The sequence below is a fragment of the Acromyrmex echinatior genome, chromosome 4, assembly GCF_024713525.1.
Source record: "Acromyrmex echinatior isolate Ae372 chromosome 4, ASM2471352v2, whole genome shotgun sequence".
NCBI lineage: Eukaryota > Metazoa > Arthropoda > Insecta > Hymenoptera > Formicidae > Acromyrmex > Acromyrmex echinatior.
Genome location: NC_141855.1, coordinates 13,873,919 through 13,901,139, shown reverse-complemented (window position 1 = coordinate 13,901,139; position 27,221 = coordinate 13,873,919). Strand labels below are relative to the sequence as shown.

The 27,221-nt window shown below is 33.2% G+C and overlaps 1 protein-coding gene and 1 long non-coding RNA gene across 4 annotated transcripts in view; one reads left to right on the top strand and one right to left on the bottom strand.

The window, feature by feature from the left end:
* LOC147909994 (uncharacterized) overlaps positions 1 to 3,938 on the top strand; it is a 72,550-nt gene extending 68,612 nt beyond the window's left edge. The window contains exon 4 of the long non-coding RNA XR_015544699.1: positions 1,438 to 3,938. This is a non-coding gene — a long non-coding RNA (uncharacterized LOC147909994). The remainder of the gene's footprint in view (positions 1 to 1,437) is intronic.
* Positions 1 to 23,707, bottom strand: part of LOC105146425 (uncharacterized) — a 66,077-nt gene extending 42,370 nt beyond the window's left edge. For all 3 annotated transcript variants that reach the window (XM_087404955.1, XM_087404956.1, XM_087404957.1), the window contains exons 1-3: positions 23,553 to 23,707; positions 6,012 to 6,262; positions 3,945 to 4,899 (exon numbers count right to left, since the gene is read on the bottom strand). In XM_087404955.1, coding sequence (XP_087261081.1) covers positions 3,945 to 4,899; positions 6,012 to 6,242 — 1,186 coding nt within the window. In that variant the 5' untranslated portion in view covers positions 6,243 to 6,262; positions 23,553 to 23,707. The remainder of the gene's footprint in view (positions 1 to 3,944; positions 4,900 to 6,011; positions 6,263 to 23,552) is intronic.
* Between the last annotated feature and the right edge of the window lie 3,514 nt (positions 23,708 to 27,221).

Below are 27,221 nucleotides of genomic sequence, written 5' to 3'. Positions count from 1 at the left end.
TTGCATCGATTTGTAGTTTCTTTTCTGCCATCGTGGGATGTATTCTTAAATGCTACATGAATTATAATTTGTGTGCAATTATTAGATTGTCAAAATTTTTTGTGTTGTATTCAATTTATTTTTACGTTTGAACTTTTTGTGATTATATTATTCTGATTTGTTTTTGACTCTCCTCGTTTTAACACATGTGCAACTAATGAATACTAGCTATACAATTGCAAATTTTACTTGGCGTATTTTCTGAATAGACAAAATTTTTTGTGTTGTATTCAATTTATTTTTACGTTTGAACTTTTTGTGATTATATTATTCTGATTTGTAGTTTTTGACTCTCCTCGTTTTAACACATGTGCAACTAATGAATACTAGCTATACAATTGCAAACAATGACAAACGACGCGCCAATTAACAATGTTAGTGCACAATTTAGTTTATATTCTCCTTTTGCACGAATTTCGCTTGTTGTAAAGAGATATCATCCAAATTTAGGCGATGAGATATCTTTGTCAACAAGCTTTCATTTAATGCACGCTGCTTTACGTGATAAATCCACACTTTCAATTTACAGAATACGAATCCCATCTGCTGGAGAGATTTCGATTATTGCGACATTCCGTCACAAAATTTATCGACTTCGCTCGCCTAATGGCAGTAGCTCAGTAAACAAGTCTTGTCATATCGATTTTGACAATCATATGGAAGGCAAACGAATTTAAACGATAAAACCCATAAAAAATGATTTAATACGTACATTACCGCTCATGAGGAAGGTCGGACATTCGCATAAATTTTATCGAATGATCATGTAAAAAGTTAAGATTTTATAAAACAGCAATTGTATTGTTTTTTAAATATATTTTAGATCACTTGTACACATACTAACAATTGAAAAAGCTTTATAAATTAGTTTTAATTTTGTATGTCAAAAAGTATTGTCTTTACTTCGTAGAACATTGATAATATAATCAATAAATTTAAAAAATTTGCTCAGAGAACACATATGTGGGCTCATGCTGTGGTGTATGTTGCCAGCCTATCTCCATAGGTTGAGGAGACTAGCAAAACAGACTTTATAAATTATTTGTAATTTTATATATTAAAAGAATTTTTGAAATTTACCGATTATACTATCAATGTATAACGAAATAAAGGTAAAACGTTTTGGCATATAAAATTAAAAATAATTTATGAACTTTTGCAATTGTTAATATGTGTACAAGTGATTTAATATACATATATTAAAAAATAATACAATTACTGTTTTATAATGTCTTAATTTTTTACATAATCATTCGATAAAATTTATGCGGATGTCCGAACTTTCATGAGCGGTAGTATATTTGCATAATACATTACTATAATATTTATGAAAATAGAACAATTATAAAATTATATTATGAATTATTTATTGTTATATTTGCATTTTTACTGTTTCAGAATATTCAAGGAGAAATTCGTGCTTCGACTGGTTGATCTCGCCTGAGAGCGCGCACGCAATCTCTCTTGCATCGCAATCGCGCGAAGTGGGTAAGTAGGCATTATGTATCAGACGCATATTTCAATCTCGTGACCGGTTTAATGTAGCTGCTAACGTTAATAAATATCGTGTACACGTGTAACAAAATCAGGCCAATTTGCGCGACCGAAACATAACCTTTTCTCGCGTTAATTATCGCAGGGATAAATTCCTCGTATTTACTTCACGTTTCGATTTCTTGTGGTTGCAGCCCCAAGAATCACGTCGATAAAAAAGCGGTCTTAGCATGCGGAGTTAAGTTGTTAAGTTTCTCGTGGATTTTATCTCATTGATGGAATATATTAGCGGCGAATTATCACCGCTAGATACATACATACATACATACATATCAGCATGCGCATACATCTAAGATTGTGGTAAACTAATTTGCATAGGTCGACTTAAGAGGTGTAATACTACTATATCAACATTGTATGTGGATTTTCTAACCGCTAATAGTAATTTGGTTCACGATATGTTCAAGTTTAATAATTTGCACAGATTCGCCAAAAATGTGATCCGTGATTTATTGCAATCGATATAATCGTTACGATAGAAGCTGAATTTTTATGAGGAAGAAATTGATAATTTATATGTTAAATTAAATATAAATATTAGTACAAAATCGTACCAACAGAAATTATTTTTATATTATTTAGTACATGAAAGGGACAGTTTTATTGAAGTATCTAAATACAGATCTAAAAATAATTTTGAGTCATCAAAATAATTATGTAAGATGCTCAAACTGATTGATGGAATGTCAAAACTTTTTGCAACATTACTCGTTATGTTTGAGATTCTACATTGTAAAAAATAAAATGTTATAATTTTAACTCAAAGACGTATGGATTTTCTGAGACATGCAAAAATGTTAAAATTAACAGAACGTTCACTATAAAAGTTCTCAGAAAGTTCTCAGAAAGTTCACTATACGTTTTTAATTCAAAATTAACATTTTATTTTTTACAATGTATAATGTAATTATTTTGATCCAAAATATTATTTTTACATAGCTAAATTTACTTCAATAAAATCGTTTTTTCTATATATTTTCTTCTTTTGCTGCACTTTAATTTTGAATGTCGTATTATACTTGTGATGCAATAATACTATTGAGAGATTGATGTGAAGTTCGAAAGTACTTTGCATTCGTCTGACCTGATTAAATCGTAATAAATTAACTGTGCGAGAATACAAGGAAAATAGGAACCTATCAATTGTTTCTTAATGAAAGCTTTGCGCTGGAATTGACATCGTATCGACTTGTCGGCTTGTCGATATTATTTTACATTTCTTGGCAGATCCGTTCCTTCCGTGTGTCACGCTTACGTTATTCTGAGGCGCGAGAGTCTATTGCATCCGTCGCAGGATTTCAGTGAGAAGTATCGGGTGTGTAATATCGTGTGCAATCGAAACGCGCGAGAATGTATCACCCGGCGACCAATTTCCGTCATTCGAGATATATTATACGTGTCTATCGCACTCGATGCCTTGAACACGGGAGAAATGAACGAAAACTAATCGGCCTCTCTGGAGATCCGACGTCGAGTTGTACAGTAATGAGCGTCAAATTGCCATTACATTCCCTAAGGAGAGAAGATGCTTGCTGCTTCGAGATAGTCTCAACTTGTAAATGCGGGGACGTAAGGAAACGTTTGCATAGAATCTTGTTGGTGAATATTTTATGGGCTGTCTTTATAAAACAGCTTTCCTTATAATTGTTCAAGCAGAAACTAAATAAAAGCATCGACTATTTTTAATTTTTATTTTGATATAAAAGCAACGATTATTTTTAATGTTTATTTTGGTATGCGACACATGATAAAAATACTCGATCTCCGAGTATAAGGTTATTATTATTTTTATCAAATGTCACGTTTTTATCAAAACTCGCTTTTCCAACGGTTTCTTGTTAGTATAATTGTAATTTCTCGAGTCAATAACTGAACGAGCAATTGTTTCATTCTGTCATGTATAATTGACATGTCATGCATGCAAGCATATTATTGGCATGATTTAACCGCATTTGAGGTAAATGCAAACGTTCCTTTGCACATTGCATTGCGTTTCACCATGACGCTATAATTTCGCAGATTACATCCGTATTTCGATGCACACTGTGGTTTAAATACGTCCAAGGACATTTTCGCGATGGTTCCGTATACGCATCAGTCGCAATTCGCGGAAACAAGTTTCCAACAATTCTAGTATCGTAGTACTCAATTATTTTTAGTAGAAAAAGTAATATACAATACAACTCGAAGCTTAATAACTAGTTTTTAATAGCAATCTTAACGGTAATTGTTGCTAGATGTTAAAATAAAAAAATACCAAAATATAATATATTTCATCCTATATGATCCTTCCAAGATAGTTTTTTATTTCGATGATCCAGTAAAAAAATTCAAAAATCTTAAATTCTTACCCTGATCTGCGGAAGCTCTTCTAGGATCTTGCAAGCCCAAGTTGCCTCTCGGTGCCCTTCTATCTTGATGTCCTCCGAGACTGCCTCTAGGACTTCTGTTGATTCCCTCAGGCCCGATGCTTCCTCTGGGACTTCTGTTTTCATCGTCGTTAATAGCTCCGAGAGAACCTTTTGAATGTCTTTCAACATCGTTCATACCTATGCTTCCGCGTGGCGATCGATTTGTCTGATCATGTGGCACGATCGATCCTCTTGGGCTTCTATTGCTGCTCTCCGGACATATCGATCCACGTGGAGACCGATTCGCGTCCGGCACTATCGATCCTCTAGGAGATCTGTTGGGATCAGGTGCGATGGAGCCGCGAGGACTCTGATTCAGACACTCCGAAACTATCGAACCGCGTGGACTTCTATCTGGAACCTCCATAGGTGTGATATTGCCCCTATTGGATGCTCTGTGCAATTCCGGACATATCGAGCCACGTGGACTTCGGTCGAAATCCAAATTTGCCATGCTGCCTCGCGGACTTCTCGTCGTATCCGGTACTAACGAATGTCTAGGACTACGACTGGCGGCCACGATCGCGTTACCATTTTCCGGTAAGAGGGATATTCTAGAGCCGCCAATCGCCACCATACTATTCCGTGGACTCCGATTATAGGCCACATCCGGTACCAGAGAATTTCTCGGGCTAAGTGCCGAGTCCGGCACCAGAGAGTGTCGCGGACTAAGAGAGACTTCTGGCGTCAAGCTGTTTCGCGGTGACCGCACCATATCGGGTACTAAACTATTACGTGGGCTCCTGCTCGAGTCCGGTATTAGAGAGCCTCGCGGGCTTCTGCAGTAATCGTCAGGTATCAGAGAGTTTCGCGGGCTGCGGCTCGCCTCGGGCGCCAGGGAGTTGCGGCCGGTACCATACTGTTCGGGATCCGGCAGGATCCTACGACAGACTCCCTGAAATAAAACATCATAAAGCATTATCTATTTAATTTTTTAACAGAAGGAATAATTGTTAGAGCAAGAATTAATTTTTAATCGTGGTATGAGGTTTTTGTAAAAGAGACTTTCTTTTTCCTTTCACGTAAAAGATGTTCATCAAGAATGATAATAAGCTCGTAATTTCAGGAATTAGGTCATTATTTTTCTCTTTACAAATGTTTAATTTCTAATTATTTAAGTTAATTGATTTTTCTGATTCTACTTGGAAATTTTTGAACGTTGGAGATATGTATGTTAATATTATACGCATCCGTATCTCTGCAATATATCTAATTGTGTTTAATTAGCATAGGAATTAACGCGGGAATAAATTTACATTTGCACACATATGGAAGTAAGCGCTACACGCTCGCGAAACATGTTAAAATACTCGATCGAAGTAAACGTATTTTAATCATTTTAGCATTGCTGTCCAAAGCCAACCGATAACTTCCGAAACGCATGCCTATGCTGCGCCAATCATCTACTAATGAATAACATGTGATAGCAATCCATCTGCCCTGAACATTTCATGGCTTCAAAATTTCGTGGATAAACTGATGTGTAACATGCGTGACAAAAAATGCGTTTTCGGTTTCATCGATGAATATACGCGGTGCTCATATCGATCGAGTACAAATGTCAAACGCCTGTACACTCGAGTATCCCTCGAGTAATTGAATATTTCGTATAACATTGCGTAGCCTGAAGGGAATAAAAAAAACAGAAAAAGAGGACGAAAATCTGCTGTATATTTCAAGCTTGAAGCTCGGTTGACTGAGAATTTCAATTATTTGGAATTATTTTTTACGCTTTATAACTCTATGCGATCGCCAGTAAAATTGATCATCAAATCAAATTACTTAAATCGTTATTCGGTTTTAAAAATATTAAATTAAATCTTTATACATCTTCCCGAAATGAATGAGTTTTTAATATTTATAAGTTTGATCTCATAACAAATTGAAATAATTGTTGTATAGGCAAGAAATTTATATTTTATGTCACTATATATTAAAAATAATTAAATAACGATTTGAATATACATAAAAAAATTATACTAAAAATATAAGAGGTTGAATACTAACTTCGTCGGGAGAGTCGCTCTCGGTATTCAGAGCGATATTCGGCACTATGCTACCCCTCGGCGACCGCTGCCTTTCCATCGTTCCGCCGGGGCTACTTGGTGGTAAGATGAGGGGTTTCTCAGTCGCTACGCTCGCTCGTCGACCTCGCATCGTCGAAGATGCCGGCTGATTTGAATTTACCACGTTTGGCGACGCTCGCCGGCGTCGCGACGAAGCGCTTCGATGTAACATCACGGCGATGTTCTCTCATCCTTTTGATACAAAGCATTTCTCATCATTCGCTGAATATTTCGTTAAAAGCATTTGCAAAAATTATATTAGTCTACAAAATTTTGCTGTTTTTATGTTAAATTGATCTAACAATGTTTTCTTCATAATATTTTTTACTTTGATTTTAAATTTGTTTGCTAAATTTAGGAGAAGAGTATAGAGATTTTTTAAATAATATGTATTAGGTGTTGGAATTAATTCGTAGCGTTTTACAAGTGATGGGAAGTACTTTCATTAATGTATTTTTTAATGCTCATGTGAAATAAATAACATTCTTTCATTAAAAAACGCTACGAATTAATTCCAACACCTAATATTTAAAAATTATCTCATCTGCTCTTAGGTACAAGTAAATGATGTACAGGGAATTACTCTAATGAATTCAACAGATTTTCTATTCATTATAAAGACTTAAGACAGAATTAATTAAACTAAATTATTTTAATTAAGAAAAACTAGCTGTTGTTAACAAAATGTATAAGTTTTTAAAAAGAGATATGTTACAAAAAATTGGAGCTTACAGGACAAATTTTAACCTTATTTTCAGAATTAATGTAAAAAAATGCAATAAAAGAATTAGCGAAAATTATTAATTTAACAAACTCATTAATGACCAGTATTACTATAGAATCAGTATTAATTTTTAATTTATATTAATATCAAATCACATTGAAAAGTTTATTAAATTTTAGTACATATTTCTTTGAATAATATTAAGTCAACATAGATTTACAGTAAATAAATATCTATTTAGTAAAAAAAATAGTTAAATCAAATTAATAATTTTCATATCAAATATATATTTAGTAAATATTTACTTAGAAATATTAATAAATATTCAATAATAAAGATTTATAAAAATTTTGTATTTTTATGTTATTTATTAAATTGTGTATTTTTATGCTATTTTTCAAAATTTTGTATTTTTTTCAGCGTTTCTAAAATACGGAAAATGTAACTTAATGTTGAAGTAACAATGAAGTAAACTATGGTAACTTGAAAAATATGTAGTAACTTGTGAATTTTCAATGTAAATTTGTGAGAGAAATATCTCGTTAAAAAATTAAAAGCACATCTTTTGCAGCGATGATAAAATAATGTTTTGCTTTGAAGATCATATATCTTTAACATATAATCGCAAAAATGTTACCTCCATCTTTCAGAGGCTAATATTGTGTCTGTTAGAAGTTGAAGAAGGAACAAAACTCTTTAAATTTCCTCCGCGTTTTTTTCTCGCATGGTACATTAAAAGGATAAGCACATTGCAATAGAATTACTAATTTTAAATGCTTAAAATTACATTTTTCTCTCGAAAATGTTCAAAAAGTTATAGCAAATCGCTGATTTACTTATATGAAAGAGATATATATTATACTAATCGTATTCATAATATAGAAAATGTATATATATTTATTCATTACCGCCCAAAAGTTTCAGCATATTTTATGTGTTCGCTAACAATTTTATATTTCATTTATAAAATATTATGAAAATAAATAGATAAATTAGTCTTAAGGATGATATTCATAATCCGTTCTTATTTCAAGACTGTCTTAAGTAATGTCTTAAGGCGATAATACGGCTCTCTAATTGGTTCGTGACTTCTCAAAACTGTACTTAAGACAGTCTTAAATATAAGATCCGTCTATGAATATCGGCCACAGTTTATTTAAAGATGGATCAGTAGACATGGTCCATATTCTTTTATTTTTGATCATGAATATGTTCAATTGAATCGCGAATTGCCGAAAAATAATCGGAAATTATGAATTTCTCAAATTGACAAATATGTATATCAGTTGAGAGAAATATTAATTTCAAATTTTGCGCTAGATACCGATAAACATTTGAATATCGTGACAACTAACAATACAAGAATGGAAATAATTTCTCTCTCTCTCACACACAGACACACACACCACGCGCGCGCGCAATCTATTGCCTTCCGAAGAACAATATATATTTTTACAGAAATTAAACATCAGATTAAACACAAATCTTTGATTATAACACTTGAAGAACAACTTATCGACAGAATGCCAAGAGTTTAGCTTCTATTATCGAAACCCAAAGAGATTAAGCTTGAAGAAATAAAAAAATCTGAAAATTTTTTTTATTTGTAATGAATATTATGTAATAATAAATTTAAAAACATAGTGCAAATTATAATCATATTTTATTTTTTATATTACGAAATTTCTATAAATACTGAAACTTTTAAGTGATTGTGTATAATAATTTTAATACATATATCTAGGGTGTTTCAGAAATAGTTAGCCAAACTTTAAGAATATATTCCATTCATTGTAAGGATAAAAAGAGCCATGTAAACATGGTTTCATATAAACATGGGGAAACGCTTTTTTTCTAAGTTATAAATATTTTTTTATTTTATACTTATTTGTTATATTATTTTATACTAATGTGTTTATATTGTTAAACTATTAAATATAGTATTTTTGAATACATAAAAATATTGACATTTAATACATAAAAATATTATTTCAAGCAAAATGGATTTGTGACTTGAACTACAGTTGTAATTATAAACACTGTCTCTTCAATGCACGTATTGCACATATGCATTCCGCGATAGACAATTAAATGCCCAACGGATTTCGAGTATATTCATTATATATCTACACAACATGAACAGTTTCTACTAGGAAGATGACCCAGATAAATACAGTTCGAGGTTCGGTGCGTTATATACTGGTCCACCTAATTCCCCGACCCATAACTGCGACGTGCATTTTGATGCGCCGATGGGAGCATGTCTCTCATCGCACGTAACCTCTTCTATATAGGCTGTGCATATATTATCGATTCGCGTAGGTTTAAAACGGTTCTGACAGCAAATTAATTTACGACCGGGTATTGTACGTCGCGAAAGTAAGCAATATAGAAAAGCTTTCACACGAGCTCAGTAACACGTGGAAAAATATATTTCGCAATCCATTCTGAGCGAAAGATGGACAATAATTGAAATTATATATATTTTGATTAAAATGTGTGATACCGATTTATATGATTATTTATTGAAAAACTATATATAATTGAATAATAACTAGGAAATTAAACATTTGTTTACATCTCATATTACGTAATTAAACATAAAATATGAAAGCACAAATATGAACAGGATACAATGCATTCACAAAATATAATGATCGACAATGTGAATGAATCATTGTAATATCGTTAATTGTTTTGTTAGACGCAATCGACATGATGAATAAAACTCGTTCGTATTTTATACGATGGTGGATATTTGGTTTGATGGAGTCGATAAAGGTTTTTATTGGGCAATTTTTATTGACGGAGAATAATTTTTTTGCCAGAAATAAAACAGAAAATGATGCGCTTTTTGAACCTGAAAGCTGAAATGATTTAAATCAATTTAAAATAATTGATTTAACTACAAGAATATTATCCACATATTTCTCATGTAAATTGAACAAAGATGTACGATTTTTTTTTCTTATTTACATTATTTTTTCATTCATCTTTCGTGAATTATCTTTCCATGCAAATGAATCCTCATAGAAATTTTCACATTGACATAATTTGTATTTTTGGAATAAATCTACAGCATGTAATTATCGAGTATTATTACCACAACTTTAGAAATTATTGTAATAATTACAAAAGTGTACATAAGAAAAAAATTGAAAAATAATCAATATTATTAGAGAGGCTATATTTGCTATATTTGCTATATACAGTCTGTTCAATAAGAAAGTGTCTGCCATAATCAAAAAACTATAAACATTTAGACAGTTTTTTATTTTTTTTTTGAAGTACACATTATTAGCTATTGCGCAATTACCTATCCCAGTACTTTGTCCAATCACCTCCATTACTGATTATTGCATGACACCTTTTTTCCATACTTTCGACGAGGTTATCTGCATATTTCTTTGGCAAAGATCGCCATATCTTCTTAATTTGAAATGACAGCTGCTCCACCGTGTACACTGGCTTTCCTTTGAGTTTCATCTTCATGTACGACCACACATTTTCAATGGGATTAGCATCTGGGGACATTGCCGGCCATTCCATTCACTAAAAACACTGCCTCGTACCGCTTCAAGAATTTGGCACTCATTGTAAAAATAATAAATTCGCTGACGTAAACTACACAATGTGCTGGTAGGATATATTGCGCAAAAGAGCACGAAATAAAGGTTCAAACGAGTTCAGGAAGATATCGCTACGGTCGCTCTTTGTAGAATAATGAGCATCACGTTCTTATTGAACATAATGAGCATCACGTTCTTATTGAACAGACTGTATACAAGATAATTTTTCAGTAATGTGTGAAAAAATGTTTAAAACGTAAAAAACTTGGCAACTACTAGAAAAAAATATAAGTACATAAGATCCACACACACATATAATCATATCGTATTAAGATATTTTAAGCTCTAGCAACATTAAATTTTTGTGTTATAATTTTTTCATTACATTTTTGTATTACAAAGCACTTTATAATATTATTTCTTTTTTAAGAAAAGTAAAAATGCTATCATTTAGAATAGATAAAAAATTAATTGTGTAAAACAAATGTGAAATTTTGTGAAAAATTTCCAACTGAAATCTGTAAATCTGTGGCTCATTAATTAAAGCAACGAATGGTGTGAAATCTAGCCATTATGAAAAACTTTTCGACGTAGGCGCAAGATGGCACATAATTTCGTTGATACTTCTTTTTATTCCTTATTGTTATTCCAAACAAAAGCACAAAAGGAGACTTCTGGAAGAAAGTTCCGAAAACTTTGCAATGAAATCTCCCGTGAAAACTTTAAGATCGCACATACGATGTTACGACATTACTTGCCAACACATTTTCATCTACTGATTGTAAGCAACATGTTCTTGATTTTCATATATGTATTATGTTTTCAAAACGTACAAAACTTCCATATACATTTGTAATAGATCATATTTCTCATATAAATAAAGATAAAGCTTCACAAACATACAAATCTATCACGATAAAAAATTTTAAACCAAATCGCTCTTTCAGTATCGAATAACATCCGCTGCGAATGTAATCATAAGGCGACACACAATATAATTTTAAATTAAAGCTTTCATATTTTAGTGGCCTCACAACTGTTGACTTCATTGCAATCTTTTGCAAGCTCGACACGTTTGCTCAACTTATGGCGCCGCTCGATGAGGTGCATTGAAAATATTTCGCTGACATTTAACAGTCATGACGTGCGCTCTTTATTTTTTCGCCCACGTGAAAGTCTTTCTACGTTAAGTCAACTTCGATACTTGTATATTGTCTCTAGATTATCTACGTCATTTTTATCTGCATCGGCATTTTCTTTAACAATCTTACGACGGTTGAGCTAGGCGCAAGTTTCAGGGGTTAATAAACTAATTAACCTAATTATGTTATTGATATTGATTGAGTAACACGAGTTCTAATTAATAATATTCGATGGTGCGCAATATGCTGTTGCAAGTACGACGACATTCTACGATTATATGTGTCATACTCAAATTAATTTCCAGCTTAAATATAACGTTGCTTTAATGGACCACAAAATGAACAGATCAACTACTAAGACCACTAACTATCCAATAACGGAATTAGAAGCTTAATTATTTCTGCTTTACAATATCAAATAATACAAGGTGTTTTTTTGATATAGTGCTAATTTCAAATTTGTACAGAGATTAATGCTAAATCAGTATCACTTTTTACAACATATATTTTATATTAAATAAATATCCTTTAAAAAGACCCATTCATAATAAATTTAAAATAACAACCACGATACAATAACGTAACAATGATACAGCAATTTTATAATTATATCCAATGTTCAGAGTAATTAACTATTTAAATACAGTAATGTGTTAATTGACTACAATAAACCGTCAAAACGAGCATCAATAAATATTCCTATTTACTAAACATTACGAGCAATTAACCGAATTGTAAAAGGAAATGCATCTGCGATGCTACATATAAAAATTACTAGCTTTTCATTCCGATGCAGAAAATGTGGGAAAAACGTATAAGACGCGAATACTTGCATTGCATCTGTTTAAGTTTTTAAAGAAATAGAAAAAAGTAAATAAATGTGTGCAAAAAAATTAATTGAATAAACCAAAATTAAATTTAAATCTTAATGCATGTACATCAAGGATTAAATAACGTCGTTAAGAAAAAAATTCTGCATGTGACGTTTTTTGATTAAAAATAAGAAAAAATAAGAAAATTCAGAAATTAGAATGTGCAAAAATAATGATGTCTGACATTGGACGTTTGAAGGATACCTATTAAATGTCCGCTATATTGGAATAACGAGAATGATAAAGTACTGAAAGTTAATTAATCGAAGCAAGCAGAGCGTAGTCAATTACTCGTTGCAATACTTCGATGGATCGACTCCCCGCCGTAGGCCATACCGTATATCACTCGACCGACAAGTCGTTTACGGCCATCTAGCACGAACGTTCGTATAGTTGTAAGCGACTACGTCTACTATATGGTGTTCGCCGTCTGAATTACGCGACGAAGATTAATTTCGCACGTCCAAGACGAACCACGAAAGACGGTCTACCTAGATGCTGCACGCGCGTCCATTACGGCCTAATCTCTCAGAATGTAATTACCACATCGTACCGCCGTGTCTGAAAAGACGTATGAATTATTGGATGGACAAGAAACGGCGTTAACGAAGATGGAACGCGACGCGAGTTCGTAATAGCGAGTGTTCTCTGATCTCTCCACGTATTTCTCTAGCGAGGCTGAACTTCCGTATGCTGGTTCGAGTTCTTAAGCTGTTGAATGCATAATGCCGAGTGCGACAATTAGACTCCAAGGTGAAATGCATTCGATGCATATAGAAAAGCTGTGTAGGAAGTCTGACGATGTTCACATCATTAGAAGTGAAATGTTAAGGATCAAAAGTTCAAATTGTGATATCTGTTACATACAGATATTATAATTTCATTTTTTTTTATTATTTTCTTCATTAAAATATCTCGAATTGTTGTTTGCAATCTATGTAGATTGCCATTATGATTTCGACTCCGAAACTGATTAAGTATTCCTATTTCGAAGTTGTCTTTGTCGATCACCGATAATTAATTTTTGTCAGGCAGGTTTAGGGTCTATTGATCAAACAATGGCATGCAAATAAGATCGATGAGGAATAAGATAAAGTCAGAATATTTTTAGATAATAAAAAGATAGTAAAGAGTATATTAGTAGACTGTTATGTAGTATACTTACGATATTTTGTCATGGAAGAGTAACTAATTACAAAACATTACATTCTCATAATAAATCCTTTGACTTAATCAAGTAACCATTTATCAATCACTTTTGGGGCTTCCAGGTATCAGTACTTAAATGAAGGCAGGTAATTAATCACGCGCACCACTCTATTAAATCTCCACGATATCCAAATATGTATAACGCGAAAACATTTATCACGCTTGATTGGCGCCACCGATAGTCACCACGAAAAATTAACTGAATGCTAATTGACGTACCATTAAGACAAATGATTCCGTCTAATGATAGTGAAGCGAGTTAAGTCCTCTGAAAGTTGAAGAGTGGAATCACCGTTAAATATATATATATACGGATCAACAAACGTTCTGATGCGCAGTATTTTTTCCACCCTCGTGCATTCGTTCCTTTTCTCTTATCATTTTTCCCGCGGGCATCCAAGGAAAACCATTTGTCTTCTGTTGGGGCAAGTCGGCAAATGAAACAGACGAGCTTAACGGTGTGGAATTTATGCCAATCCCGCGAAGTGCAGTGTCGTGTATACGCATACGACCGCGATTTATTTCAATTTTTTATCATCTACAAAATAATTCCATGGGCATATATATATACCTATCCCAAAGGGTGGAACACGAATAAGAGAGTTTCTGACAGTTTGAGGATAAACAAGAAATACGTACAATAATACTAGAAACTGCGAGTGGAAGAGGGAAAATTATATCGTAACTCGTAAGTGGTGATGGTCCTCAAAGCCAACATTTACTTGTAGTTCTTCAACAAACCAATCGTCAACGCTGATTATTTCGATAAAACCAAGAATTACTTGTTACAAAGTTCTACATGAACTCATTTATTTGTTAGAATATTTGGGCTATACATTCTAATTTTGAAGATAATTCTAAATTAAATATGTATTACTATTATAGAATAAATAAATAAGTATAGTATAAACCATTTTATTTCGTACAAAAAATTGGGGAAACAACAGTATATATCTAATAAAACATCCATTCGAATATATCAGAAAAGGCGACACAGTCAATAATTCTATTCAATTTTTTGATACCACGGTTTTTCTAGAGGAAAGAAAAGATACGAAATGAGTAAAATAAAAATTCAAAGAGGACGCAAGAGAATAAAAGCACGAGAGGATGAATACTCGATGATTTCGCTTTGTCCTCGAGGGATTTTATTTGCGTATGTCATATATGACAGCCTAAATACAAAAGCTATTTCTAGATAAAATTTTAACGCAAGCGCTCACGTTTAGAATTTTCGACAAAATTTAATAAAAAGTTTAAGGAAAAATTAAAATTAAATAGAAAATCAATCTAAGCGAAGCAATATGCGCGAATCTCGTTAATAATAATTTTTGTTTAAAAAGTCTTCGTGTAACATAACACAAATGTAAAGAGCGTCTTTTCTAATTTTTGTCATTGACATTTAAAGTGCTTTTCCATCCGAGAATAAAAGCACTTTACTCTAATTGCAATCAAGGATTATCCGTAAGAACGCCAATTTTTATATTTTAACCTTTTCTTGATGATATAACTTGTATGTTAAGCCAATATCATGTTTTTTTATTTTTTGCCATTTTTATCAGGAAATCGTTCTAGAAAATTCATATGTATATCTATATTAGCAATCGTGATTTTAGATATAGGTAAGACGTAAGAAATTGCTGGTTTTGCTTCGCTAAAAGCGAATCTCCTCGTTAAATACTCGTTTTTCTGAAATATTTACTTCGTAGAATAGCCAGACGGAAGCCGTGTGTCGTTATAGATGGATTCTAGGAAAAGGTCGAGACTTCTCGATAAATTTCTCATTTCTCGGAATTTTAACGTATTACCGTAAGTGCTCTATAACAATAAAATCAAGTAATCCTGTTCTATTAAAGCGCATAATAATAAAAGGTCGAAATACGCAACATTTTTCGCGCGAAGTACAGAATTCCGTAATATTTACATTTCGGGATAACAATCGTTGTATTGCTTTTGTCACAGGAATTTATTGTTTACTGACAATGACAGCATAATGAGAGAACAAAAAAGAATGCAATTTCTACTGCATTAGAACATCGCTCGTATTTAAGATAGCAACGCTGAATCAGACAAAGTAGCTCTTATCATGTGAATTTCTTCCATTACCTCGCAAATGAGAAAACGTATTATGTTGCTAACGAAATCAGAATATCCACATCTAGAAACACGTTATCTAAAAAAATCAATAACTACCGTAAAAATAAAATTCTTTATAACTGTGCATTCTCAAAGCTAATGTAACAGTCTGTCGGAAATTCAACTGTAAAAATCGATGTCGTGTCAACGGAACTTTTTCGTTCAGTCTAGCAAAACGGCATGTCCGAAACAAAAAAAAAACGAAATTTCCAATGCCGCGGGAAAGGAAACAAAATGCGTAGAAATGCATTTCGCGAAAAATCTAGTAGCTTCGAGATATTCTGACCGTTTCACATACAAGAAAAAGTTTATTAACACATAATTACGCTAATGACTTGCGCATAATACTAATGGGTTAAGCAAGATTTTCAGTAATGTGGTGGACACATGCTTTCCACTAACGAGCTGCATCTAATCTAAATATACTTTTCTCGCAATGTAAACTGATATTGATCTTGGATATTAAAATAGGGAGAGAAATTTAATGAGAAAAAGATAAACTTTCTTAATCTCTTAATTTGTAAACATTTATTAAGATTTATGTACATCCTTTTTAAAAGTAAATATAGCAAAAAATATCTATAATAAGTTGAACTATTATAAGAAATTATCAATTAAAGAGTTAGCAGGAATTGATCATTCTTGAACTCTTCGATTCAAGAAAAAACTTTGTTAATACGATTAAAAAAATATCCATTTCTATAAACTAGATTAAGTTCTGTGGACAATTAGGTTAGTAAATAAACTTAAAGTAAGTCCATCAGTTAACAAAAAAGGTCTCTGAGAACAGAATATCAAACACTTCAACAAAGTAACCACTTACATGTATAGCCAAGGAAACACCGCATTCCTTCCTACGAGGAAAAAGCGTTTCATGGTACTTGTAGCAAAAAGAACTTGGTCAGAAAGTACAAAGTAGTCAGCCAAGAGCTCCTTTTATCTGTCCAAGTGCCATTCGCCTCTTTGTTTTGTTCTCCGGGGTCATCCATTGAACTATATCAATTACTTTTTATCGATCCATGAACTAAGATTCAGTGAGGATGACAAAATGACAATCCATCAGAACTGCAGTTGCTACCGATTGCGGCGTTTCTAAGTCGGTGTTGTCCGGCTATTGTATATAAATATCACCGCGTTTAGCTTTACGACTGTGATGTTATCCTGATGAAGGAAACATAATTGAATAGACGAGATACAGAGGACTGGCAAGCCCAAAGGCAAGATGTTGGCAAACACGATTATGTTGATGGTATTCATATTAAATGGGCAATGTAATGATATTAACGCCGACCTGTTCCAGCAAGTTGTTTCGATCTCGCCGAGTTTGTATAATGTGCACGGATCTCGGAGGTCCTGCCATTCGGGGATTACGTTCGGGGGTTACTCGCAAATTATTCGTAGTTGCATTTTGAATTAGATGATAATTATGAAGCATTCAGTAATGACAAACGCTCGGTGCATGAATGATAAATAACATTTCAGAACAGGTACGAAGTCTTATTCGACAGATTAATCAATAGTGGAATAGTCGAAAGTTATGTTAGATGCATTTTTTATGATGAATCGAAAATCGCAAAAAGAAAGAACGGTTTTACTGAAGTATTTAAAAATTTAATTAAATATACTGATTTGAAAATAATTTTGAATCATCAAAATATTTGTATAGAACACTCAAGCTGGTTGTTAGAATATCAAAATTTTTTGCAATAAAATTATTTTAAAATCTGTATCTAGTTACATTTTCAAACATTTCAGCAAAACTCTTCTTTCCGTATGTAAGTTTATTGAGACAATATTAAATACATAGCGATCCACACAGCACGAATCACAGCACGAGCAATATTACAACAACATAAATTCTTGAACGGAATTTCTTTCAAATTTATGATGTTTGTAATATTGCAATAAAATCCTTATCTTGATAATTTTATTTGTGGTTCCATGCATAATAAACATAAAAATATCACGCTATTTTCTTACTCATTGTTACTTATAAAATTAAATGATATTGCGTAATTTTTATTTGTGGATTATAATTATTTCAACATTCCAGCAATATTGCAGTAACGTTACAGCAATGTTGCTGCAAGCTTCTATGCTTCTATGAGAATTAATAAACTTAAGATACATTGTTAAAAATATCCTGAAATTTAATGTATTTTTAAGTTACACAAGTTGAATTTAATTTCATGACATTACATGAAATTTAATGTAATTGTAACTGAAAAATATATTTGTGTACATGTACATGAAATTTAATGTACTTTTGATAAAATTTTATGTGGATTTGCATGAAATTTAATGCACACGTTTATCACACGTTTTAAACTACTATACTTAATAAAACTTAGTTTTCAGTTTTATTACTTTTTCAGTTACTTTATAACCACAAACTTCCGTTACACATTACTTATTAAATTTATTACAAAATGTCTAACAGTGCTTCAATAAATAGACGGTAATAGACCGATTTAATATGTAATACAATCGTTGAGTGCTGAATCATAATGGAAAATGAAATCGCGAGGGAAGCTTTACGGTGTCATAAAAAATCGTGATTCGTCTCACCAAACACAGTACGTTTAGCTTCATCGTATATTCCGACATAAAAATTGTCGGTAAATTTCAATATGCAAATTTGAAGATGGCCACTCACGTATCGACAAGAGAAGCAGCGACAGATAAATTAAACGGAACAAAATGTTATCTCCCCTGAATATCGCGATCTTGTTATCATATTGATGCGTCCAAGCATAATCGGCTGCCGTTAATATCTCCAAGGTACACCATTATATCCCATAAAGTTGGTTTATTCCCGCAGCAATTTGAAGAAACATTTCGAATTAAGCGCATCGCAAAATCTCCCTTGTGGGCCCTTGAAACCTATGCGACGGAATTTCTCGAAAATGTGTAAACGAAAAGTTTCTTTCAAAACTTACGATATCGTACTAAAATCCTTACAGAAACGAGATTTTGCATCTGCGAATAATAATAATGAAAATGTTACGCTATCTTCTTACTATTATTGTGTTTACAAAGTAGACAAATTTAAATACTATTTCATAATTTTCATTTGTGGATTATAATTATTAACCTTTACAGGACGGGAAAGTCATTATAGTGATGTGCTGAAACGGTGTTATATTTTTAGATAAAGAATACAATTAAATAACGAATTATAACAAATCTTACTCATGGAAAAATTAAGATTTAAAAAATAGATTTTCGTCCTAAAGGTTAAAATTAAAATCGGAAGAGAGATCTAATCATCTTGAATAATATAAATAATATCTATAAAAATGATAGAAATACCTATAAATACGATTACAAAAATAATATTTGCTCGCACGTGTCTCGAAATAAAATTCATCTAAAATAAATCAAGAATAAAATTTAATTGAAATACAAGATAAAGTTTTACGTGTCGCGTTTGAAATACCATCCTACTTGAAGGAATATGTGAATAAATGATCCAGTAGAGTGTGAGGAATTTTAATGGAATACATGAAAACGGATCTCTGCGCTCCGACTCGACTTGTATCACACATAGTCAAAGTACAATGTAACTTTCGATTGGATTCAATTAATGACGAGTGCCGTCGTCCTCGGTGCGTGTCCGCAAGCTTTGTTACCAGTTAGCAATTAATTACTCCGTTCCAGCAAAGGGAGATTTTGTCATAGCGAACACTCTGTTAACTATAATAATTAACCTGACCATTAATCGGCACAATTGTTAATTGACGAACTCAACATTTTGCCAATACTTTCATATATTATCACGCACGTTTCCCATTTATCCAGATTTAATGTACATACGATAGAATCTCCATAGAAATGCGCAAAACACTAGATGTCGATAAAATCGCTATAAGGGAAATTCGAGTGCAAATATTCTCAACTGTTGGATATTCTCGACACTCGTGGAGTTCTCCGGAAAATGTTGTTATTCCATATATTCTGTTATATATATAAAATTCTATATCATTTATCGAACCTTTCTTTCGTGCAATTATGCATCATATTTTGAGAAATTCTGAATGAAATTATAATTGAATTTTTTCTGAAGAGGAAATCGATGATTGACATAATTATAGAGATTAACATAAAACGTTTTAAGGTTCTAAAGATTTAAAATTTAAGAGTAAAAATTCACTGATATTGCCTCAACAGTTAATTAAAAAAATTTTTGTGAGCTTATTTATTAAAAAGCTTCATCAATTATTCAGAAATTCTGATATATATCAGCTACTCGTTAATTAGAGCATTATGCGTAAATGATTAAAAAAAGATATAATGAAGATTGTGCCTAGAGTCATTTATTATGATATTAATGCAGCCATGTCGGTTTAATTATCAAGCTCGACCACTGTGACGGAGTTGACTCGACGGACGGGACGGCACATTGGGAATTTTTAAATTTGATTCATACGTCAGGCGACTGTGGCATATTTAGAGCCACGTTCACATTTTAAAGCAGAACAGCTATGCTGCAACATAAAAAGGAGAAGAAGAAAGAATTACTCTATGGTTGTTTTTATTAGTTTTTACTATTTTCACAATTCATTTCGCAGAGAATTGCAATGTCGTTATACGAAAAGTTTTCACTCCAGTAGATAATATCATACAGCAAAAAGGAAAAATATGTAACGCCGAATTTAACAACTTGCAACAACCGCGACGAAAATATTTTGGATGACGAATGAACAATGTTTCGAACGCAATAAAAAAAACTCGATTATTGCAACGCAATATAAAGGAATATGAAAGCCAACGCATCCTTAAATACGCAAATATGAAAGAGATATATCCTTTATTTAGAATTGACACACTGAGTATTCATATTGAAAAGATTGAACACACATCGATAAATCATAAATACTCGTATCTCGCTCTTTCGACATACGACATTTATATATGGCGATTTATTTGCGTGCGTCTTGTGCTCCGCAAAACGAGAGTTCGCTTAAAATACGAGCTCGAGCTGATTTACACGTATGTCCGCTTTTATCCCCTCGGGTATTAGCGTCACTCTTCTCTCTTTTTTCTCTTTTCCCCTTTTCCTTTTCTTTTCTCGCTGATACGCGACAAATGCCCTCGCTTAATTCCGCCATTGGCAAAAGAGATCCGGCATGGCCAACGACGCGGTCTTACGACTTCAAACAGCGTAAGCGGGATCGATATGGCGCAACGAAAATAGAACTTAGCGCAAGGAGAGACATACGGGTGCGATGCGGGATGCACCCGTGGATAATAAAGTCCAGTTGAAAAGTATTATCCTTCTCTCGCGCAATAACCATCTCCTGGGGCCGTAAAGGCGCTTTACGGGTTACCGAGAAATGTAAACTTGTGCATTATGCAAACATATTGTGCAGGCAAATCTCAGGGATCCGAAAGCGACGCATCTTTGTCACGTATATAACGAAATCTTTCGGAATGTCCGACACAGTAACGACAAGTGAAAAAAAAAATAGAAAGAAGAGACAATGGATGAACGCAACGTTGATGCTCGTCATTTTAATGGCACGTTCGACGGCACCCACGATCGATCGTGGCAAAAATAGAGCGCGAAATTGATCGGTCCGTTTTTAACATCGTTTTTATATTAACGAAACTCTCAATTATATTAATGCCGTAATATCGTGTAATTAAATCTGTTTATAACGCTATGAATATATGATTAAGTTTCATTGTATTAACTTGCTTTTGAAGACCTCAAAAGCTCCAAAAAAGAACTTTTATTGTATTTTTTGCACTTTCCTTCTCTTTCTCTTTTATTTGCTCTCTTTCTTTTCTCTCGTTTTCTCGTTTCACTTCGTCTTATTGTTGTTAGTCCAAACTCTAGTCAGCGTGTGCGCAAACAACTCGGATTGCTCTACCATCCGCTCGACTTCATGGTAAATCTTGGGCCGTCGAATAATACATAAAGGCCGCAGTTATACGGTATGCGAGTGCTCGCGAGTGAGTGCCATTCGTAAATATTAAAACGCGTACATACTATCGCCGAGAATTTATGATCTGAAACTTTGACAGAAGGAATATTTGTGAGCGCAAATGTTCGTTTTTCTATACGGACTGTGCCATGCGCAAAATATATGAGAAGGTGGAGAAGGAAGTTAATATCACAGGAGATTCTCGAGGGAACGAACAGCAACTGCCTTTAAAAAAGCAGTAAGAATATTAGTGAACGTAAAAAGCTTATTATCGTTGGCAGCTTTTAGTGTAATTCGTCATGGCGTACGGTCGTGCATTTGCAGCATTATGAACGTGTCAGAAGAGCTGAATACTAATGCGCGGAATCTCGGTTTATGTCTGTTTTTCTTCACGTCAACAAGTCGGAAAAGACGACGAGGATGATGACTAAGAAAAGCTTCGAGTTTCTTTTCTTATGATGAAATGAATAAAATTGTACGTTTTAGAATGTCATCGCTGCTATGTAATCATTATAGCTAAATATATTCTCCTGAAAAAAAGATCTAATTGGATTAAATGGTAATTATGATGGAAAATGGACGATTCACAATTTTTTGTTAAAGCTACTAGAATTGTAGTTAAGATTACTATAATTCTGATCAATAATTATTCTAGTAAAAATAAGAATTTTCTATTAGATTTTGCCAGAAATATTACATTAATCAGAATTCTGATTGTCTCAACTAAAATTCTAATAAATTTAATTAAAAATTCTGATTTGTTCATTTCCAATCAGAAATTTTTTTCAGTACACGAATGTTAAACACTTCAGAAAATAGTGTCTGAATGTCTGCATACGATAGGTTATCTTATCTTTTTACATTGCAATATCCATCCATTAATTTTCGCTCCGCAATTTAAAACGTATTAATTCAGTTATTCGTTCCAATCATAAATTTCTAAAGGCTTTCGACGGTGAAACGAACGATTGCTATTCACGTTTCGACTCTTATCATCGTATCACAACGTGCCACCGAATACAAAATCGAGCCATATTCTGCCTACAGAATGTTCAACTTGTTGACCCACTTAAGAGATTTGCTCATGCTGTCGTACTTCGACTGCAATTCACATTCGACAGTCCATTCGATTTCTCCGTTCGATCATGCGTCTCCATTCAAACATTCAGACTCGACAATCGCTTATTGGTCACGCAAATTTCCTCATTTATCGCGAAGTGAAAAATCGACCTTTAGTTCAAACGAAACAAAATTACGTCGCGAAACAGGGTCAACGGCCAATCGCTAGTTTACATAAACTTTGTTGAAAAAAGATGCAAGAAAATGCAAATACTGAGCTCTCTTGAATGAACTTGTTAAAATTCTTCTACATTTTCCGCCTAGAACTTGGCAACTGCCATCTTCGAAATACTAACACTTATTTCGAAAGAGCATTAAATATTTTTCTTTCTATGATTTTTATCACTTATATTGGCATAATGCACTGTAATCGGATATAAGACTTTAAAGATCATAAATTAAAAAATAAGTTAAATTATAAGAAATAAAATACTGTTGAAAGGTCTTGAGAATTAAACGCAGGTTTTATCATTTATTTGGACTTAATCGAAAGTCTTATTGTTAGACTTAAAACCCTGAAAATTGTTGATTTGTATTAATACTTTTATCATGAAAAAAATTGATTCAAAATTGATCAAAGAACATCCACAACTGAAAGAAGACAATGAATACGTGAAAATACAATGAACATATCAACCTGACGAGAAGCGACTTTCAATCATGATTGCAAAACAAGATCTTTTTCCGTCCCAAGGGGTCTTTCGCGGTTATGTTATATAAGAAATTGCGCAGTCATAGTCACGCCGCGAGCTAGATCGACTGAAGGAACACGAGAACTCACCTCAAGCATGATGAAACTATCCGCTCGCATTCACATGCGATGCGCGACTCTACCACCGATGCCGCTTCCTTCTGGCGCCGTCATTAAGTTCGGGGCGAGTCCCTCCGTGAAAGAGAAGAATTAAAACGTGCAAACCAAGTCAGAGAAAAGCTTGCGAAATGCGTTTCACGATGCATTCACCCGCGTTCTCGATCTTCGCAAGCCTTTTTACGCGAACGCGCCGCGCCACGCCGGTTGAATCGGCGCGCGACGATGCGCCGATCGTCGGGGGTTGTACTTCTCGTTATCGGCGGACGAGAATGAGAGATGTGCGCGGGGCGGCGTTGAGTGCTTCGCTCTGCGAAGGGCCAGCGAGCCGGCGCGCGACGCAACTTACCCCACTCGCGGCTCGAAGCTGACTGAACGTACCCTAAGCGAGAGGGTGCGGGTGGAGAATCCGACGTGGGGCGCAGATCGACGGCAACACGCGAGACCGCGACCTGTCGCGGATACGGGGTGCTCTCTTATCCCAATGGCTTCGGTTGGATATAGAAGACATCATCTATCTAGATCTTACCTATTTGGATCCGTTGTGAAACGAGTTATATAGAAGCAAGGTTCGAGTTTCTTTCAAAGATTTACGACAAAGTTGAAACCTTCTACAAGCAGTTTCGAACGGGGATCACGTCTGGATTTCTTTATTTTAACGTTGAGCTGGAAAATGTTAGATGTGCTTATACTTTTTTATTCGGAAGTGATCAGGAAAATATTAAAGACAGTCATTCTTCGAAGAATCTTTTTTATAAAAACTTCATGCATTTTTTTTTTAGTAGTTACTGAACAGTTGGATTAACTTTTCTACATTATATTAACTTTTTGAATATTTATGTACTTATACTACAGTCTAGTAACTATAGTTTTGTACTATAGTCTTAAGAAGTGAAACTCTCTACTTAGAATCTCAATCTATAGATGTAACGCTCCGTAATTTCTATGCACAAAAGATGTGCAAAATCTGAATCCATTTATTGAAAAAAAATAGAACAATAAATGGACTACGCAGCACTTTATTAGTAATAATCTATATAATACAATAATTAGACAGATGTTTACGCAAATTACACATATTTTTCCCAAGAGAATTGTTTCAGATACTGAATAAAATTCTAGTAAATTCTTACTCATTTCCTATGCAAAATATTGTTATAACTAATAAGAATATAGTAATACTAGATTAGTAATTGGATGTTTAAGAAATTGGACTTATTTCTACCAGAAACTTTGAATAATAATGTGATCTTTGCGTCTATATTTTTTTAATAAAAATTATTTTCGACTTAGAAAATTATACACTCTCTTGCGTTAAAGTTGGAAAAGTTACTTTAATTATTATAATCAGAAATCGTGTATAATATTAAAGTCAATATCATGAGAATATCAGTTACTAAGTACATAGCGTTATCATTGATATGCAAATCTCTCTGCATGAATAAACCAAGAGCAACATGAGCTATTGCTTTTATAATTATTGTACGTAGATAAATGTCTTGGTGTATAGGAACTGTAGCTGCGAACGATTAACGGGATACCGTTACATTAACAGTCACCTTGACGCTAAACACGTTGCATGACATTTCCAGAAATCTATTATAATATTTCATTCTACAGAGCAATGCAATGCATTTTGCTGGCACGGCGTTACATTTGGCAGCAGCTCAAAGAGACAAATTAAATGCTTTTCGAAAAAAATGCACCAATACACCGAGCAGTTTTCTGAATTTGCTAAAAAGAATTATTCACTTTCAGTTCAAAGCTCGCGAAACTGCAAATTTTATTCCCATAGCACGAAAAATCTCGCGCTTCGCGCGTATTTACTTCCCAAAAGTTCGATCGAAGTTGAAAGTGAACAAACCGTAAGAAATGTTCAACTTTTACTTGTTCGTGAAAATTTTGTGCAAGCTTGCAAAATCGGTATAATTTAAACAGATGATTCTGAATCAGATCTGCGTATTGAATCCTCGAACCTATTTTTGTGCTAGATTTTTATTATATATATAAAATTCTATGTATAATTTATATAACGCATCTCCTTCCCTGAATAGCAACGTGAGTTATTAAAACATTCTCGCGCTTCGAAGAAAATGTAAGAGCCTCAGGCTGCTTAGCGCGAAAATAACATCGCATGTAAATCCTCTTACATCACCTAGCTCGACTCCTCTCGTCGAGGACTTCTATACAATAAAACAACCGAATACCATCCATGGCATAATGGTTACGCCAGTTACTCGAAAGCATGTCATCCGAACTTTCGCGCTCATACTCGGGTTTAATCTCATTATTGTAGTACCTTGCCGAAGAGCACGATGAAATAGTGGTATTACGCGTTTCTATACATATATATCATGCAGCAGCACAGCATGGCTGCATCTTGACAAGTCTCTATATCCACACGCTTTATACATTCTTAGATCTTTCTTTCGACTGCGACTGTAAGGGTCACGTAGTATACAAAAAAATATTAAGCAGTAAAACGTAAGTTGTAAACGTACACATTTATTCTAGATGTCCTGTGAACGTTCTCCTGAGAACGTTGGAACATTCTCAAAATGTCCTTTGGACATCTGTGCTAGATGGGCAATCACAGTTGAACATATAAGACCATAACGTGAACAGTAGCAAATCCAACATGTTGATTTCCTTACTGTTTAAATTTTTTGTGTGCTATAGCCTTAAAAGAAAATTGTTGTTTACTCGCATATTTCCTAAATCGTGCATCCAAGATAGAAACCAATCAGAAATTAACTAGTAACTGACCAGAAATTTTAGTTACCAGTATTTGATCAGTTTGAGCAACGCTTGTTTGAGTAGTAATTGACCAAAAAATTTATCCAGTTATTCAGCAGTTTCTAATGACCAGAAACAAAATTTATTGTAACACGAAAGCTAACATAACTATTTATTTTCATAATTGCTTTTACAATAGTAAATTGAATTATTATATTGTGGTTAGTAACAACATTTTATAACAATTAGATTATTATTGACATGCTCGTTATATGTCATATTCGAAAATATTTTAAATGAAGAAAACATGTATCGAATTATGCTTGTTGATTTTTTTAAATAATTTTATTTTTATTTATTTTAATCTTTTTTTATTTTTTAAATATTTATTATTATTAAATTTCAAGCTACTATTTTATTTCCTTTTTTATTTGACCTGACTAGTTTTTAATTGACTGTTGACCAGTTTTACTAAATAAAATTTCTTCATCAATTACTGAATAATTACTCTATCGAGTAAATTCAAAACAATAAAAACTGATAGTTTTTAGTCAGTAACCAGTTTTTCCCAGATATTTTTTTACTTAGGTAACTTTGAATTACGAATCTCCAGAATGTGCAATGGAGTTTTCAACAATTTTTTCACATACAATCTATATATATATATATATATAAATACGTAGATTTGCGTATTTTTAAAATAAATTGATCGCATTCAGAGATCTCAATCTTTGTCAATAATGTTTATAGAACGCTACTGTTATTATTGTCAAAAATTCTATTCAATTCTTTATTGACACTGAAGTAAGTATTGCTTCGCGTATAATATACAATGTGTTTTATATGCATTGATAACATGTTTGGAAATTTCGATCCAATTTTATCGTATAGATACTACCGACACAA